General features: G+C 37.1%; 1 protein-coding gene across 3 annotated transcripts in view; it reads right to left on the bottom strand.

Annotated features, from left to right (window-relative positions):
* Positions 1–14,333, bottom strand: part of LOC106096266 (zinc finger protein jing) — a 313,162-nt gene that overhangs the window by 297,436 nt on the left and 1,393 nt on the right. Inside the window, exons 1-2 of one of the 3 annotated variants that reach the window (XM_059369043.1) lie at positions 6,309–6,391; positions 3,151–5,804 (exon numbers count right to left, since the gene is read on the bottom strand). In XM_059369043.1, coding sequence (XP_059225026.1) covers positions 3,151–3,827 — 677 coding nt within the window. In that variant the 5' untranslated portion in view covers positions 3,828–5,804; positions 6,309–6,391. Of the gene's footprint in view, positions 1–3,150; positions 5,805–5,935; positions 6,135–6,308; positions 6,392–14,333 lie in introns of those variants that run through there. The other 2 variants (XM_059369042.1, XM_059369041.1) reach the window with 2 other exon arrangements.

Raw genomic sequence — 14,333 nt, 5'->3', positions numbered from 1 at the left:
GTGGCACGTCGTTCGAACTCGGCTATAAAAAGGAGGTCCCTTATCATTGAGCTTAAAATTGAATCGGAAAGCACTCATTGTTCATGTCTCGAGTTTGTCCCTGGTCCCTAATGGAATGTTCATGGGCAAATTTGAAATTTTCACCACGGGACCGTTCATCACCACCTTTGAAAAAATCAAGAAAAGCTGTTCAGCCGTTTTTGTTCTATAGGAAACACACAAACAAACAAAGAAACCGTTAATCACAAATAGATTTTAATGTATAAGATTGGTATACCCATCCATTCACAATAGATGTATTTGTTGTGTTGGCCACACCGATGGTAAAACAAATTACCATACTGGACCACACGGTGATTCACCCCATTATCTCGCAGTGTGCTAATAATATGTTTGTGGCAGGATTAGTAATGCAAACCTGGGAAATAGTGTGGTCAGAAGGCGGGGGACATAAGGAATGCCTCAGGGAGGAGTGTTCTCGCCTTTTCTGTTAATCCTCTTAATATCGGCGGAGATGATATATATACAATCACTTATGCGGGAGAAATCGTGTTACTGGTTCGGTTTCTATCGACGATAAGCGAGATCATGGAAGGATCACTGAAGATGAAAATAAGCCGTTGGGCACAGTGCGCTTTTTGCTCTTGCAGGAGGATGTTCGGTAGGAAGTAGGGGGTAACCCCCAATATGACTTATTGGGTGTATACGTCCATTGTGAGATCAGTACTGAACTATGGGGCACTGGTATGGTGGAGGGCCGGGGAATAAGAGAACTCGTACAAGCGAATCCGAGAAGGTCCGGTGAGTGGCCTGCGTCGGAGTCAGAGGGGCACTGAGAACTGCAGCGCAGGCATATCTGAAAGATTGCTGGCTGGATATGCAGCTCATTGGCAGCTTGGCATGCTGAAGAAGGACAGGTGCGGCCACAGTCTCATTCTGGATGTTATGGATGCGGAGGGTAGAAAGGGGAGAAGGATCTCCAACTACCTGTAACTGGTAACGATTGGGATAAGGGCATTCAAATTTTGTTTTCCCGGGAAGGATGAATGGATGGCTGTGTTTGAGGAAGATGAGACCTCGATATTCACTGATGGCTCCGAGATGGAGTCAGGGACTGGATAAGGGGTCTACTCCAACGCACTCAATATCGGTATATCTCTGAGACTGCCGGCAAGGGTCTGTGCCTTACAGTAGCCGCAAGAGAAATTCTGGTAAGGGATTTACCACCCTCATATCTTATTTTTCAGGAGAACTTCTGCCTTACAGATTACACAGTACAAGAGCCAGTCAGATGTATGGGATATTCCAAGTTATGGTGATGGCCATGGTCATCCCCCATCGATATATCCGAGATTACATCAGCGATGAAATTTTTGATTGTACATTGACAGTAAAAAACCTCTACCCAAAGAGGTCATTCGGACTCGGCGATAAAATGGACATCCTTATCATTGAGCTTAAACTTGAATCGAACAGCACTCATTGATATGTGAGAAATTTCCTCTTAATAAAATGTTTATTGGCAAACATATAGACCGATCGGTACTATATGATATCTAAATTTCGGGAGGAAATCACGAATCTCATATAGAAACTGGGAGACAAGTGTCAGGGCCCCCGCTACGCTCCTAAAGTTTTCTAGTGGCGCAATTAGTCAATTAAGGCGACTGAATATAAACTGATATTGCCCCTTTCAATCCCCAAATGATCCGCATAAGGGCAGATATGATTCGAACGACTAGCAAGTGAATATCCTTATTTTATTGTGGCTTGTTGCATAAAGTGATAAACAAGGCTCGAAGATATCCGAATTTTTCGAAAAATTCGTAGTGCTTGAAAAGGTACTAAATCGGTTGCGGAGGTACCACGGTACTCCTCGAGTGGAAACAGTATTGAAAATGTCCTAAAGTACTGACTTTTCCATCCCTTGTCCGAGGTCTCACATGTACCACAATTTGCCAAATTGGCCTCCGAGTTAACTCACCTATGATGGGCAACCCATTTAATTACAATTTACACATTACCTCAAAGTTAGCTCATAAAGGGTGATTTTTTTGACGTTAGGATTTTCATGCATTAGTATTTGACAGAACACGTGGGATTTCAGACATGGTGTCAAAGAGAAAGATGCTCAGTATGCTTTGACATTTCATCATGAATAGACTTACTAACGAGCAACGCTTGCAAATCATTGAATTTTATTACCAAAATCAGTGTTCGGTTCGAAATGTGTTCAAATTTTGACAAATTTTGTTCAGCGATGAGGCTCATTTCTGGTTGAATGGCTACGTAAATAAGCAAAATTGCCGCATTTGGAGTGAAGAGCAACCAGAAGCCGTTCAAGAACTGCCCATGCATCCCGAAAAATGCACTGTTTGGTGTGGTTTGTACGCTGGTGGAATCATTGGACCGTATTTTTTCAAAGATGCTGTTGGACGCAACGTTACGGTGAATGAACACATTTCGAACCGAACACTGATTTTGGTAATAAAATTCAATGATTTGCAAGCGTTGCTCGTTAGTAAGTCTATTCATGATGAAATGTCAAAGCATACTGAGCATCTTTCTCTTTGACACCATGTCTGAAATCCCACGTGATCTGTCAAATACTAATGCATGAAAATCCTAACCTCAAAAAAATCACCCTTTAGTTGTTATTAGTATATAAATATATTAAATTAAAGCATATGGACGAATCTTATCTACCGATATCGAATTGGGCCGTCCATGCGACCAAATTCCTTATATTTAAGTTCCATCCGACTAATTTCGGCAACACTGCAGTTTTCTGAATACATCACAGAATAAAACAAAACTCTTCTCTCTCTCTCTCTTATATCCAACTTATTCTCTCAGATCAAAACGGAGTGTGTAATCTTTGCATTCTGAGTGCTTATTATCAAAAGTGTTGTCTCTCAATAAAAAATGATTATTCACCACCCTGGTTATTTTACACATTTATCCTGCTTAAATTCACCTTTCCCTCCTAAAACCATACTGTGAAAAAGGTGAATAACCTCCAACAATAAACACCACTTAAGTTGAAATTCAAGGAAGAGAGCAAAAGAGATATCTAAGCCTTGTAGAACAAAGATTTAATTGTGTTTCGTTTTATCTTTTTTTTTTTGCTTGCAATAAAAAACCACTTACCTGTCAGAAGATTCCGATGAATCATAGCGATCGGTGCAACGCTTCTTTTTGGCATTGTGATTGATGGATGATGTTGTATGGGCGACGGCGGCAGCATCCGCTGCTGACGTTGACCCTGATGTATGCCTTACAGCGGCGGCATTAACTGCAGGTGATGATAATGAGGCAGAGGCGTTGGCCACTGCTGCTGTTGCGGATGAAGAAACAGTCTTTTGTGTTGCTAATATTGCTGATGGTGATGGCGGTGGTGGTAGTGGTAGCGGTGGAGGAGGCGGTGGTGGTTGAGATCTTTTCAGTGATCTTAGAGTGGCTGTTAAGTCCTTATTGGGTGGTTTCAGGGGAAATTTGGGACTGGCATTAACCACACTTTGCAAGCGTTTGTTGGTAGCATTAGAATTTGAAACCGACGATGTTGCGGAGGGTGGTGGTGGGGCATGAAATTCTGGTTTAGAGACCGCTGTTATATCCCCGGATTTGGGGTCTGTTTTTTCAATCTTTGACTGTTTGTTTAACGCCGTTTTGGTTACATTATTATGATCTGCACTGTTTTTCAATTGATCGAAGAGGGAGAGGCCTTGGCTGGGTGTAGCATTTGTAGGGGTTTCCACCAAAGGTTTAGTCACTTTTAGATCTACCGCAGCAGCAGGTGAATTGTTGTTATTGTTGCAATTGGACATTTTTCCGTTTTGCCGTGCTTCTTTTCCGTATCAAATGCAAGGCGGGGGAACGCGTTTACACAAAATTTGTTTGTAGGAGGAATTTTCAAGATATGCTTAGGGCTTACATTTTATTTTTGGGGTGGGTGGTTAGGGAGTGGCAATATGGAATTTAAGGGCTTCTTTTATGTATGAGTGCTTGTCTGGGAATTTGTTGAAGTTTAATGGGAATGGCTTTATTTAGTTCTGTTTTCTTTTTTTATAGAAATTGAATTCTGCAAGTTTTTAACACTTTGTATTTAACTAAGCTGTTCTTTTGAATATCATCAAATTTCCAGTGGATCACCAAGTGTTCTCAAATGAATATCAAAATCCTTTATGATTCTCATATTTATCTCTAAGGCCTTTTTCTCTTCCTCGATTTTTGCAATAAAATAACTAATAGCCTATTGCAAAATTTTAGCGATTTTTTTTCCTATGTGATTTTATTTTAATTTTTTTTTTTTGTTAAATGCCAAGAAAAGTTCCCAGCTTGCAAATTTTTGTGTGCCAAATTACTCTCTCTGGGTTACAATAAAAAAAACGCCTATTACTTGAATTTGTTTTGTTTTTCTCTTTTTCGTTCAATTCAACTTGAAAATTCTTGAGTTTTTATGTTTGTATGTGTAGTTAGGCACCTCAAATTTCTTGTATTTTTTTTGTAAAGTTTTCGTTTTTTAGATTTTTAGCCTAATTTTCGAATTGGTTTCGTTTTACAAAAAAAAAATGTTTTTTCTTGGCGGAAAATTTTTGGGTGTGTTTGCACTTTTTCGCTTTGGTGGAATAGGTCCAATTCGCTTTTTGCCAAACCAGAACCAAATGACCGACGTCAGCTTTATTTCCGGCGGGCAACCAGTAATTTGCCAAGAGTTTCGGGTTTTGTATGCCAATGAAGTTAATTTAAGGTTGCGGTTTAATGCCTTATCGCTCAGAGCCTGGCATATGTGCTATGTTAAGTTGTTTTGAGGTGAGGTGAGATGAGGTGAAATGCGCTGTGGTGCATATAATGACTCGCCGCCTTTGCTTTGCTTTACTTGACGATTGCTTGCTCTAGGTTGAGTTTTTGTTATAGAAAATTATGCGTTTGTTTTCTTTATTCTTTTTTCTCTTGGCTTTTCCTTGTTGTTGTTATTTTTTTTTTTCAGTTTTTAGACAAAAACAATGCTGATCGACGTTCGACAAAGTTTCGTAACCGGTTTCAAATGCTTGCAATGTCGTTTTGGATGTTTAGTTAAGCGTTGCAAATATCGCTTTGAAAAATATTTTTTAAAAAGATTTTAACAATTGCTTGCATGTTTCTGCTATGTATGGTAGTTGTTATTATTATTTTTAGCTCAGACTTTGTGGTGGTTAAAACATTTTTTTTTTGATTTCCTTTCTTCTTTTTGATTTCCACTGAACACCACATAAAAGTGGTTTTATTTATTTTTGTTTTCACTTGTTTTGGCCTTTTTCTGGTTTTCTTTCTTGCCTTCTTTCTTTCGCACAAATTTAACACAATTCACATTCTATTTTTGTTTTGTTGTTATGATTTTTGTTGTATTGATTTGTAAGCTTTGCTGTTGCCGATGCTTCTGCTTCTGCCTCCTCTGCCACCTTGTTCTCTTGCAACCAAAAAAATATAACAGTAGTTTTGAACTTTCAAGTGTTTTAATCACTTTAAATTATCAGGAATTTAAATAAATTTCTCACGCTTTTACACTCCAACATACATAAAAGCCTACAAAACATACACTCGCACATTCGACAATTTAATACACGGCGCGAAAATCACATTTTTTTGTGGGGGGAGGGGGGTTTGTTTTTGATTATTTTTCACTTCTTTTTCTTTCTCTCTCTCTCTCTCCTCTATGAAGCTCTTGCGCAAGATTCCTGTTTTGTTTTCTTCTGCTTATACTTCTTATTCTTCTTCTTTTTGTTTTAAATGCTTTCAGTCATTCACAATCATTGATCGATAATCTGTAAAGAAAATCCATAAGAAATCACATTTAATTCAATATTTTCCATAGAGCAAAACAAAACGAAACAAATTCACACTTAAAATATTTTACAACATACAACAACATTACATCCAATGAAATCGAATTTACTTTATTGTCCATCTATCTTTTTTCTCTTATTCGTTTTGTTGTATAGCATAGCACACACGACGGCGGGCGGGCACGTTTTTCAACAGACCGACGGACATTCACTTCACACATGAACGACAATGGTGGCGGCTTTGTGGGGGCCCCCTATTCAAAAAGTTATGAAGCTACGAGTGCTCAACAAAGACTGAAATCGTTGTTCATATAAAACATTAACGATGGTTGGTTGGTTGAATGGAGCTCTGGGAGCATATCACTTGGCGTTCGTTCGGCTGAGCCACACGAATGTATGCTACGCTCGTCTTTTTTCCCCCAACACGATTGTCGTCGTTGGATTCTCATCAAAACAAAACGAAAGAAAACAAATACTACCTACCTATAAACGAAACGAATTGAAGTATTTGAAGAGTAGTCGTGTTGCATATTTCTTCAAGTGTTCACCACACACACGCAGAGATGGAAGGCGGTGAGGCGTTCGAAAGCTTAGGAAATACTTAGGGAATTAATTTTAAATAAATAAAATAAAAAAAAATTATTTTTTAAAAGTGAAAAGTATCTTAATTTTTTCTTTTTTTTTCTTATAAATTAAATCAAAGGCCGTTCAAAACTCTCAAGCTTTCGACTTCCGAGGCTTTCAATTTTTATTTTTTTTTTATAGAAAAAAAGATAACAATGCATTTAAAGATTTTTTGTATAAACAAAATCTGCTACTGCATTGGGGAGGGAATCTAAGGACCGCTTTATATGGGAGCTATATCCAAATCCGAACTGATATGGTCCATTTTAGAATGTCAAGACCATGAAGACTATTAAATTTATGCGGTCGTAGAGCCAAAGGGATAAAAATTGCAACCTATTAATGCTTAAGAAAACAAATTGTAAACTTGGTTTTATGGTTGCCTATCTATTGGTTTGCCCAAAAAGTAATTGTGGATTTTTCATATAGTCGGCGTTGACAAATTTTTTCACAGCTTGTGACTCTGTAATTGCATTCTTTCTTCTGTCAGTTATCTGCTGTTACTTTTAGCTTGCTTTAGAAAAAAGTGTAAAAAAAGTATATTTGATTAAAGTTCATTCTAAGTTTTATTAAAAATGCATTTACTTTCTATTAAAAAATCCGCAATTACTTTTTGGGCAACCCAATATATCAGATTATACCTCGAATGTAACCAGGGCTGCGGAGGCGAGTAAAAATTGCTCGACTCCGCAGCCCTGGTTACATCGTGAAGATTGCTCCACTCCGACTCAGACTCCGGAGACGACTACGAGCACTTATTTTTTAATTGTTTTTTTAATAATATTCAAAAATTTATAAAAAAAAGGGTTTCCAGAAATCTTACTTCTAAGAATTTTGAGAACATTTTTGTTAGATTTTTTGAGCCATAAAAAATTGAAAAAACATGACCTTATATGACGGGAAATCCAAATTTCATTACACTACCTCTTTCCTATCACGAGCTGTAACTTTGCTAAGACAGTTCTATTCTTAAGTATTTTTCTACACATTCGTCGTTAATGGGTTAAGTCAGTCTACCCATATTCGTCCAAATTATTACAGGCCTCTTTTTTAACCTAAAGACGAAGCCATGAAATGGGAAGAAATCTGTTCGGATTTAGATATAGCTCCGATTCGTCGTTCGATTTGAACTAATACTGCAATAATATCGTCATTTGTCTACGATCGGTAGACGCGAAATTAGGCACAAATATTTTTCTTGTTACTAATAGATTTAGTTCCCATGTATATGTGTCGCCCAATTTTCACTTCAAGTTTGAATTTTACTTTAGAAAAATTGAATACAACAGTCTTTTATGAAAACAATTTTTTCTTTTGATGAAACATGAATTTTTGTACATAATTGTAATTTTGTAATTTTCACAAAGGAAATTGTTTTTGAAATTTGTATACAATAAAAAACTACTGCGAACCAGCGATCAAGCTCCCATTTTACACGCTTTAGAATACCTTGTATGTCTGTTTATCTGCTGTCCTATTCCGCAAATTACTGTAGCTACTATCAATAGATTCCTCAATGTCAAAAGAACTTCAACACATCGGAAGTAAATACAAAAATAAAAAAAGAAACAATTTACCTATATAGACGAATCTGAATCAGGGTGTTTGTCTTCGCCAGGGCTCTATTTTCGACAACGAAACACAATATTTTGCTTCAGAATCTATTCCCAAATTTTATGTATGCCTACAATATTTCCAAAAAGTTCACTTATCCAACCCTGCAATAAATGCTTCGTGCCGATATATACATACATACATACATATATATTTTTTCATTCATTCAGTTCGTATTTTAGATTTGATTTGGCAATTTTCGTTTACATTCCCTTGCACACCTTGCTAACAATAACCACATTCAATGAACCAGTGGGGTGAGTGATACCGCAATCGTGTGATTATCGGCAATCGTGCCTTCGTGCTAGAATCGTACGAAATTTTCTGCTAATGTAGCCGAATGTATTCGCTAGAAATGTTACAATAAATTGCACTTAAATGCACTCAGAGTAACATTGGCATAGATCTTTTTTGTTACTCTCCTAGAGTAAGTTTTTGCATTTGAGATTCTCTTCTATTGAACTCAGATTTTATGGGTATACTCACCCATACAAACATTTGTTGGACCATATTTTCATCATTGCTATAGCATTTGGAGCATTATATTGACTCAGTACACTCAATACTTTCCCATTCTTGGATTATCGCTGAATGAACTTTATATGTATGGACATATAGTCCGATGGAGAGGCATTGAATGCTTTGGTCTTTATTGGAAAATGGAAGCATGAATAAATTGTTGTTAGTTTATTCGTTTGCTAGCATACACAGTATGCTGCTTCGCTTAATCATGATTGAAATGATCATCGTGGTATCACCACTATACGACAGCAACAATTTTCCCGATCATGATTCAAACGTAAATCGTCAATCTACTGCTGGGAATTGTGACAGCTGATGTCACATTGTGCAATGTGCTATCTGACAAATGCTAATTGCAATCTTTTAAACGCTTTTAATGAATTTTAATCTCTTCTGATTAGTTGGCTTGTTCTGTTTTTTTTTTTTTTGCTATAAGCGGAAATTGATTTCCTGCTGGATATGGAATGCTAGAGTTTATGATCCTGGTAAAATATTTTCTCCGTTGCTTATACATATCTGCTTGCTGGTGGTGTAAAGGAAATTCCAATTATGTTTGCTCTAAATGCATAATGTATAAGAGTCTAAGGTGGTTCATTAACATCGCCAATTTGCAACACTGAGTTGCTAATATCTGACAATTGATAATTACAGATTTTTTTTTGTCATTTGTGCAATTTCCCTCAAGAAAACCCCTTTAAGGAACAGCGGGGAGACTTGTCATATCAACGAGTAGGGTACACTTTATGTTTGAGCTCAATGATAAGGGAAATCTTTTTTATAGGCGGACCCCCTTCCATATACGTAACTCCTTTTTGTGAGCGAATCCTCTTTTCATAGCCGGACTTCCTTTTTACTTAAATGCCGCCTGACTAAGTGAGGAATATATATGTTAATAGTGGCAGACTCACTGAAAAACCACCGTAGCGACAGACCAAACCCTCTCAATCCCATGTCAGCAGGTTGTACGTACCGGATTGACCCGATGAAGTCCTTCATCGACAAGGGATGCCACCTCAGTGTACAACACACTGCTACAACAACAACAGCAACCAAAGTCTCTGGTGGGAATCGACCCCACAACCCAGGGACTGGTAATCCGAACTCGGTTACTGGGTTGCTCCTCGTGAGCGGATAACGGAAGCTGTGTTCTGATAATGCCAAGCATAACCAATCTTCGAATTGACTTCATAAGAAACTGTACTAAGGTACAATTTGTATTCCTTATGGAAAGGTTTTTATTTTTGGCTCATATATGGAAACGTCCAAAGAACTGGTCAAATGTGGTCTATGATTCGACCCAGGCTCACTAACGCGCTTTTTTGTTGTATATTAAATTTGTTTATAAACTTAGTTTTTCTATTCCCTTCCTTGAGAAAAAAAACTATAATTTTTCTGTCAACCAAAAACTAGTTTTTTCTTGGTTGCTTATTCAATGTAATATGAAGATGTGGGGTACTACCAGAGTGCATCACAAGTGGTCAACACGTGCTTTTATTACAACATCATTAATACCTACCTACAACATTGCCTCGCTGCTGCTTTAGCAGTTATGGACAGATATAGTGTCAAGATAAGACACTGCCTAAGGGGAGGAATTCAATGAAAGATATGCAGTTAGCAGTAAAGTTTAATGAGATTTTTTCCCATTTAGTTTTTTCCTCGATCTGAGAGTTGTAATGTTTGCTTATTTGGTAAATAAACTCATAAAAACAAACAAGCAAGAATTCCGTAATTGTTTTTGCATTTGCGTGATTCGCACGATTAAGCTTTTGAAAATGCACTAACAACAGAGGAGATCGCAGAAAACCAATCCAACAAGAAGAACAGCGCATTTATATTCACACTGCATTCGCACACGAAATCCCCACACAAACTGAGAACACATACACACTAGGTATAAATTCAAGCTATGAGAAACAAACAAAAAGTTAGCCATAGTAATGCTCCTCTCCTCGCCCCTCCCTCAACACAACACACACACACTTTAGCTAGAACAACAACATACCAATACCTGCGAGCATATCAGCCAAAGAGAGCAATGACATGCATTTGAGTTTATTTTTATTTTTGTACTGTTGTCTAAGCTCTTTTGCTTTGTTTTGTTTTGGGAGTAATTGCAATAGCAACAACAATGTGTATCTTTTCGTTTAACATTCAAAGCGGTATCTGTAGGAACATACGAACGCACCTATGTTGATGTTATTACAGTAATAAAATTTATTTAATACATTGCTGCACTCTGAATATTTGCTCGACTCTCTCTTTCTCTCTCTCTCTCGGAGGAGACTACACTCAATGTGCATGTGTTTAAACGATGTTATCCCCATGCCACAGTTAAGGGCATAATTTTACAACTAATATTTAATGAATATTTAAAAACAACCATTTATTATAGATGGCAAATAAAAAAAGTTTGGTTAACAGGTATAAACAGTTATATACTAAAATAACTATAGAAAAACAATATTTAACTGATTTAATTCTTCCTTGCAAGAAACATGGACAATAAAAGGGGTATAACAAAAGTATAAAGGGTAAAAACTAGATGTGATGGATAGGTACAAGATACCTACTTGTCGTTGGGGCTGCCAGACGTGAAGATTTTACAATTTGGCAATTTGACAATTTTAAATTAACAATTTTTTCCCGAATTTATTTGACCTCAAATTAAAGAAAAAATTTCAGAATTAAGGTTGACTTTGCACGAAAAATACGCATGATTGCATGCATTTCAATACAAAGCGTGGTTAAATCTTAAGGGCCTATGTTGATTTTTAATAACTTTAACGCGTGGCTCAATTGCGTATCTTGAGAAATATTTTTGAAGTAAAGGTTAGATAATTATTCTAGTGGACTTCCACACTTCGAATCCGCACCATTTAATTGATTTAGACTTATTTAAGAGAGTGACGATTTTGTGACGATTTTTTCGAAAAATGTTGGCGATTTTTTCTCCCCAATTTTGATTTTTTGTGAAGAAGACCTTGTGATATAAATATTAATGGGAACCTACTGGTTAGTAACCAGTGATGTGGTAGGCATTCAAACTTTTATGCAACAGAAACTTATTCCTAAATGCAATTTCCCTTTTTTCTGCAAGTTTGTTTTACACTGTTGGGGGTATATACATGAGACATTTCCTTTCTATTACTCTCATGTTCACAAATTGTGGTTTACTCTCTCTCTCTCTTAATTTGTTGATGTAGTTCTTCTTTGGCTTAACCGGTGCAATAAAAAAATTCTTGTTTTTCCACCTCCTTGCCATATTTTGTTTCGAGTTATTATAAGTATTTCTTATGTTGCCAGTTTGCTTTCAACAAAGTTAGACAAGGTTGGTATGAAAAGTTTGGTTGCCAGCCAAGTTGTAATATGTAAATAGTTGTTTGAAAGAATTGCAACTTCATAAATTCATTCATTAAATAATGAGATTTAAAAATTTCTTTAAATACACGTTGACCCACCCAGAGGTTAGAACCTATGATGCCGAACACCTGGGTTTGAATCCTGCCGATAACATCAGAAAAAATTGCTATAATGATGCTCTCACTAGTGCTGTCGACATTTGTGTGGTATTCATCGGTGTAGAACTGCTCTACTAAGTAGTGTCGCTCTGCGGCACGCCCTTTGGATTCGGCAAAAAAGCGAGGACTCTTATAATTGGGCCCAAATTGAAACGTACAGCACTCATAGGCTCATGATTGGCATTGTCATATTAGTAAAAAAAGTGGAAAACGGCAAAACAAACCTACGGGAAATGTGTAGTCAATTGCCCAAAATATACCGGTCATAAACTGGAGAATTAGTTACCTTTCACAGTAAATATACTATATGGAATGTTTCAATTGTCATAACTTATGATTTTTTTAGTTATTTTCGAAAATGGCTTTTCCGTTAAATATATTAGCTAATTTATATTATCTCCCTTAAAAACTTCCAAAGTATTCTCATCCTTTTCGAACTGTCCCAGGATTTATCCTACGGTGTTAGAATGGTGGTAATTCGTCACCTCGAGCGACAAACCCTTGAAAAAGTGGTAGGTTTTTTCCATGTAAGGGAACGAGAACTGGGACCGGTCCCTATCAATAGAGGACCTATCCCGTGACAGGTTTGGGATGTTATGTAATGTGGTTGACTAGTTGTGGCTTTAAATCAGGGGTGCAGCACAAAACTAACAATTTCTTAACGCTAGCTTTTTCAATTCAAAAACAAGTAAAAAGCGTTAAGTTCAGCCGGGCTGAACTTTGGATACCCTCCACTTCGGGTATATATATAAACCATCTTTCGTCAGAATAGGGTGAAAAGTGCATAATTTATGCCCCAAAGCAGCTTTATCGAAATATAGACCGATTTGGACCAAATCCGACATAGATATTGAGTGGTCTAATAAGTACAAGTCATTGCCCAATTTTGCAGAACAAAATATTAGTCTTTTTGGTAGCCATATCCAAATATCGAAGGATCTGAATCATATACGACACAGATGTCGAAAAGCCTAACATAAGTCACAGTGTCAAATTTGAGCGAATTCGGATTATAAATGTGCCTTTTATGGGGCCAAGACCTTAAATCGAGATATCGGTCTATATGGCAGCTATATCCAAATCCAGACCGATCTGGGCCAAAATGCAGAAAGTTATCGAAGAGCCTAACACAACTCACTGTCCCAAATTTTGGCAAAATCGGACAATAAATGCGCTTTTTGTGGGCCCAAGACCAAATCTAAACCGATCTGGGCCAAACTGAAGATCTTTTGTTTTTGCTTCTTCTTTGCACATTCGTTTTCACACAACATATTGTAGGACCCTTTGGCCGTAATTTTTTAACACAACTAACATAGGCAATATTAAAAATGACAATCACCACTTTGCGTATATCCCGGTCCCGATGAAAATTGGATAACTTATGCACAAAAATTCGGCACGGGCATTGAGTGGTCTAATAAATATAAGTCACTGTAGAATTTTGTATTTCAAATTTCAAGAAAATCGGGTAATAAATAAAGCTTTTATCAGCTTCAGACCTTTAACCGGCATATCGGTCTATATGACAGCTTTATCTAAATACAGTCCGATCTGAACCATATTTGGGTCCTATGGTGCTAGGCGTAAAACTACTCACTGTTTCAAATTTCAGTAAAATCGGGTGAAAAATAAAGCTTTTATGGGCTTCAGACCCTTTATCGGCAGATCGGTCTATATGACAGCTATTTCTAAATATAGTCCGATCTGAACCATATTTGGGTCCTATGGTGCTAGGCGTAAAACTACTCACTGTTTCAAATTTCGGCGAAATCAGAAGAAAAAAATAAAGCATTTAAGGGCATTAAGGCAGATCGGTCTATATTGCAGCTATATCTAAATATGGTCTGATTTGACCCGTTCAAGAACTTAACCAGCGTGCATCAAAAAGACGTATCTGTGCAAAATTTCAGCTTTATATCTCAATTTTTGAAGGGTATAGAGTGATAACAACAGACGGACGAACAGACACACGGACATCGTTAAGTGGTCTTTGAATTTTACGACGATATGAAATATATATACTTTGTATGGTCGGAAATTGATATATCGATGTGTTGCAAACGGAATGACTAAATGAATATATCCCCTATCCGTAAAATCGCTGCAAGTTTTAATTCGCGATTCTGAGCTTTTGTTTCATCGTGTCGAGAAACTCACCATTTTTGGTGATTTTATTAGCATTACAGCATATACTGAGAGATTCCTTTGGTTGGGTTATTAAATTCTG

This window comes from Stomoxys calcitrans, chromosome 5 (assembly GCF_963082655.1).
Source record: "Stomoxys calcitrans chromosome 5, idStoCalc2.1, whole genome shotgun sequence".
NCBI lineage: Eukaryota > Metazoa > Arthropoda > Insecta > Diptera > Muscidae > Stomoxys > Stomoxys calcitrans.
Note: the sequence above shows the minus strand (reverse complement) of the source record. Positions and strands in the feature narration are given on the sequence as shown.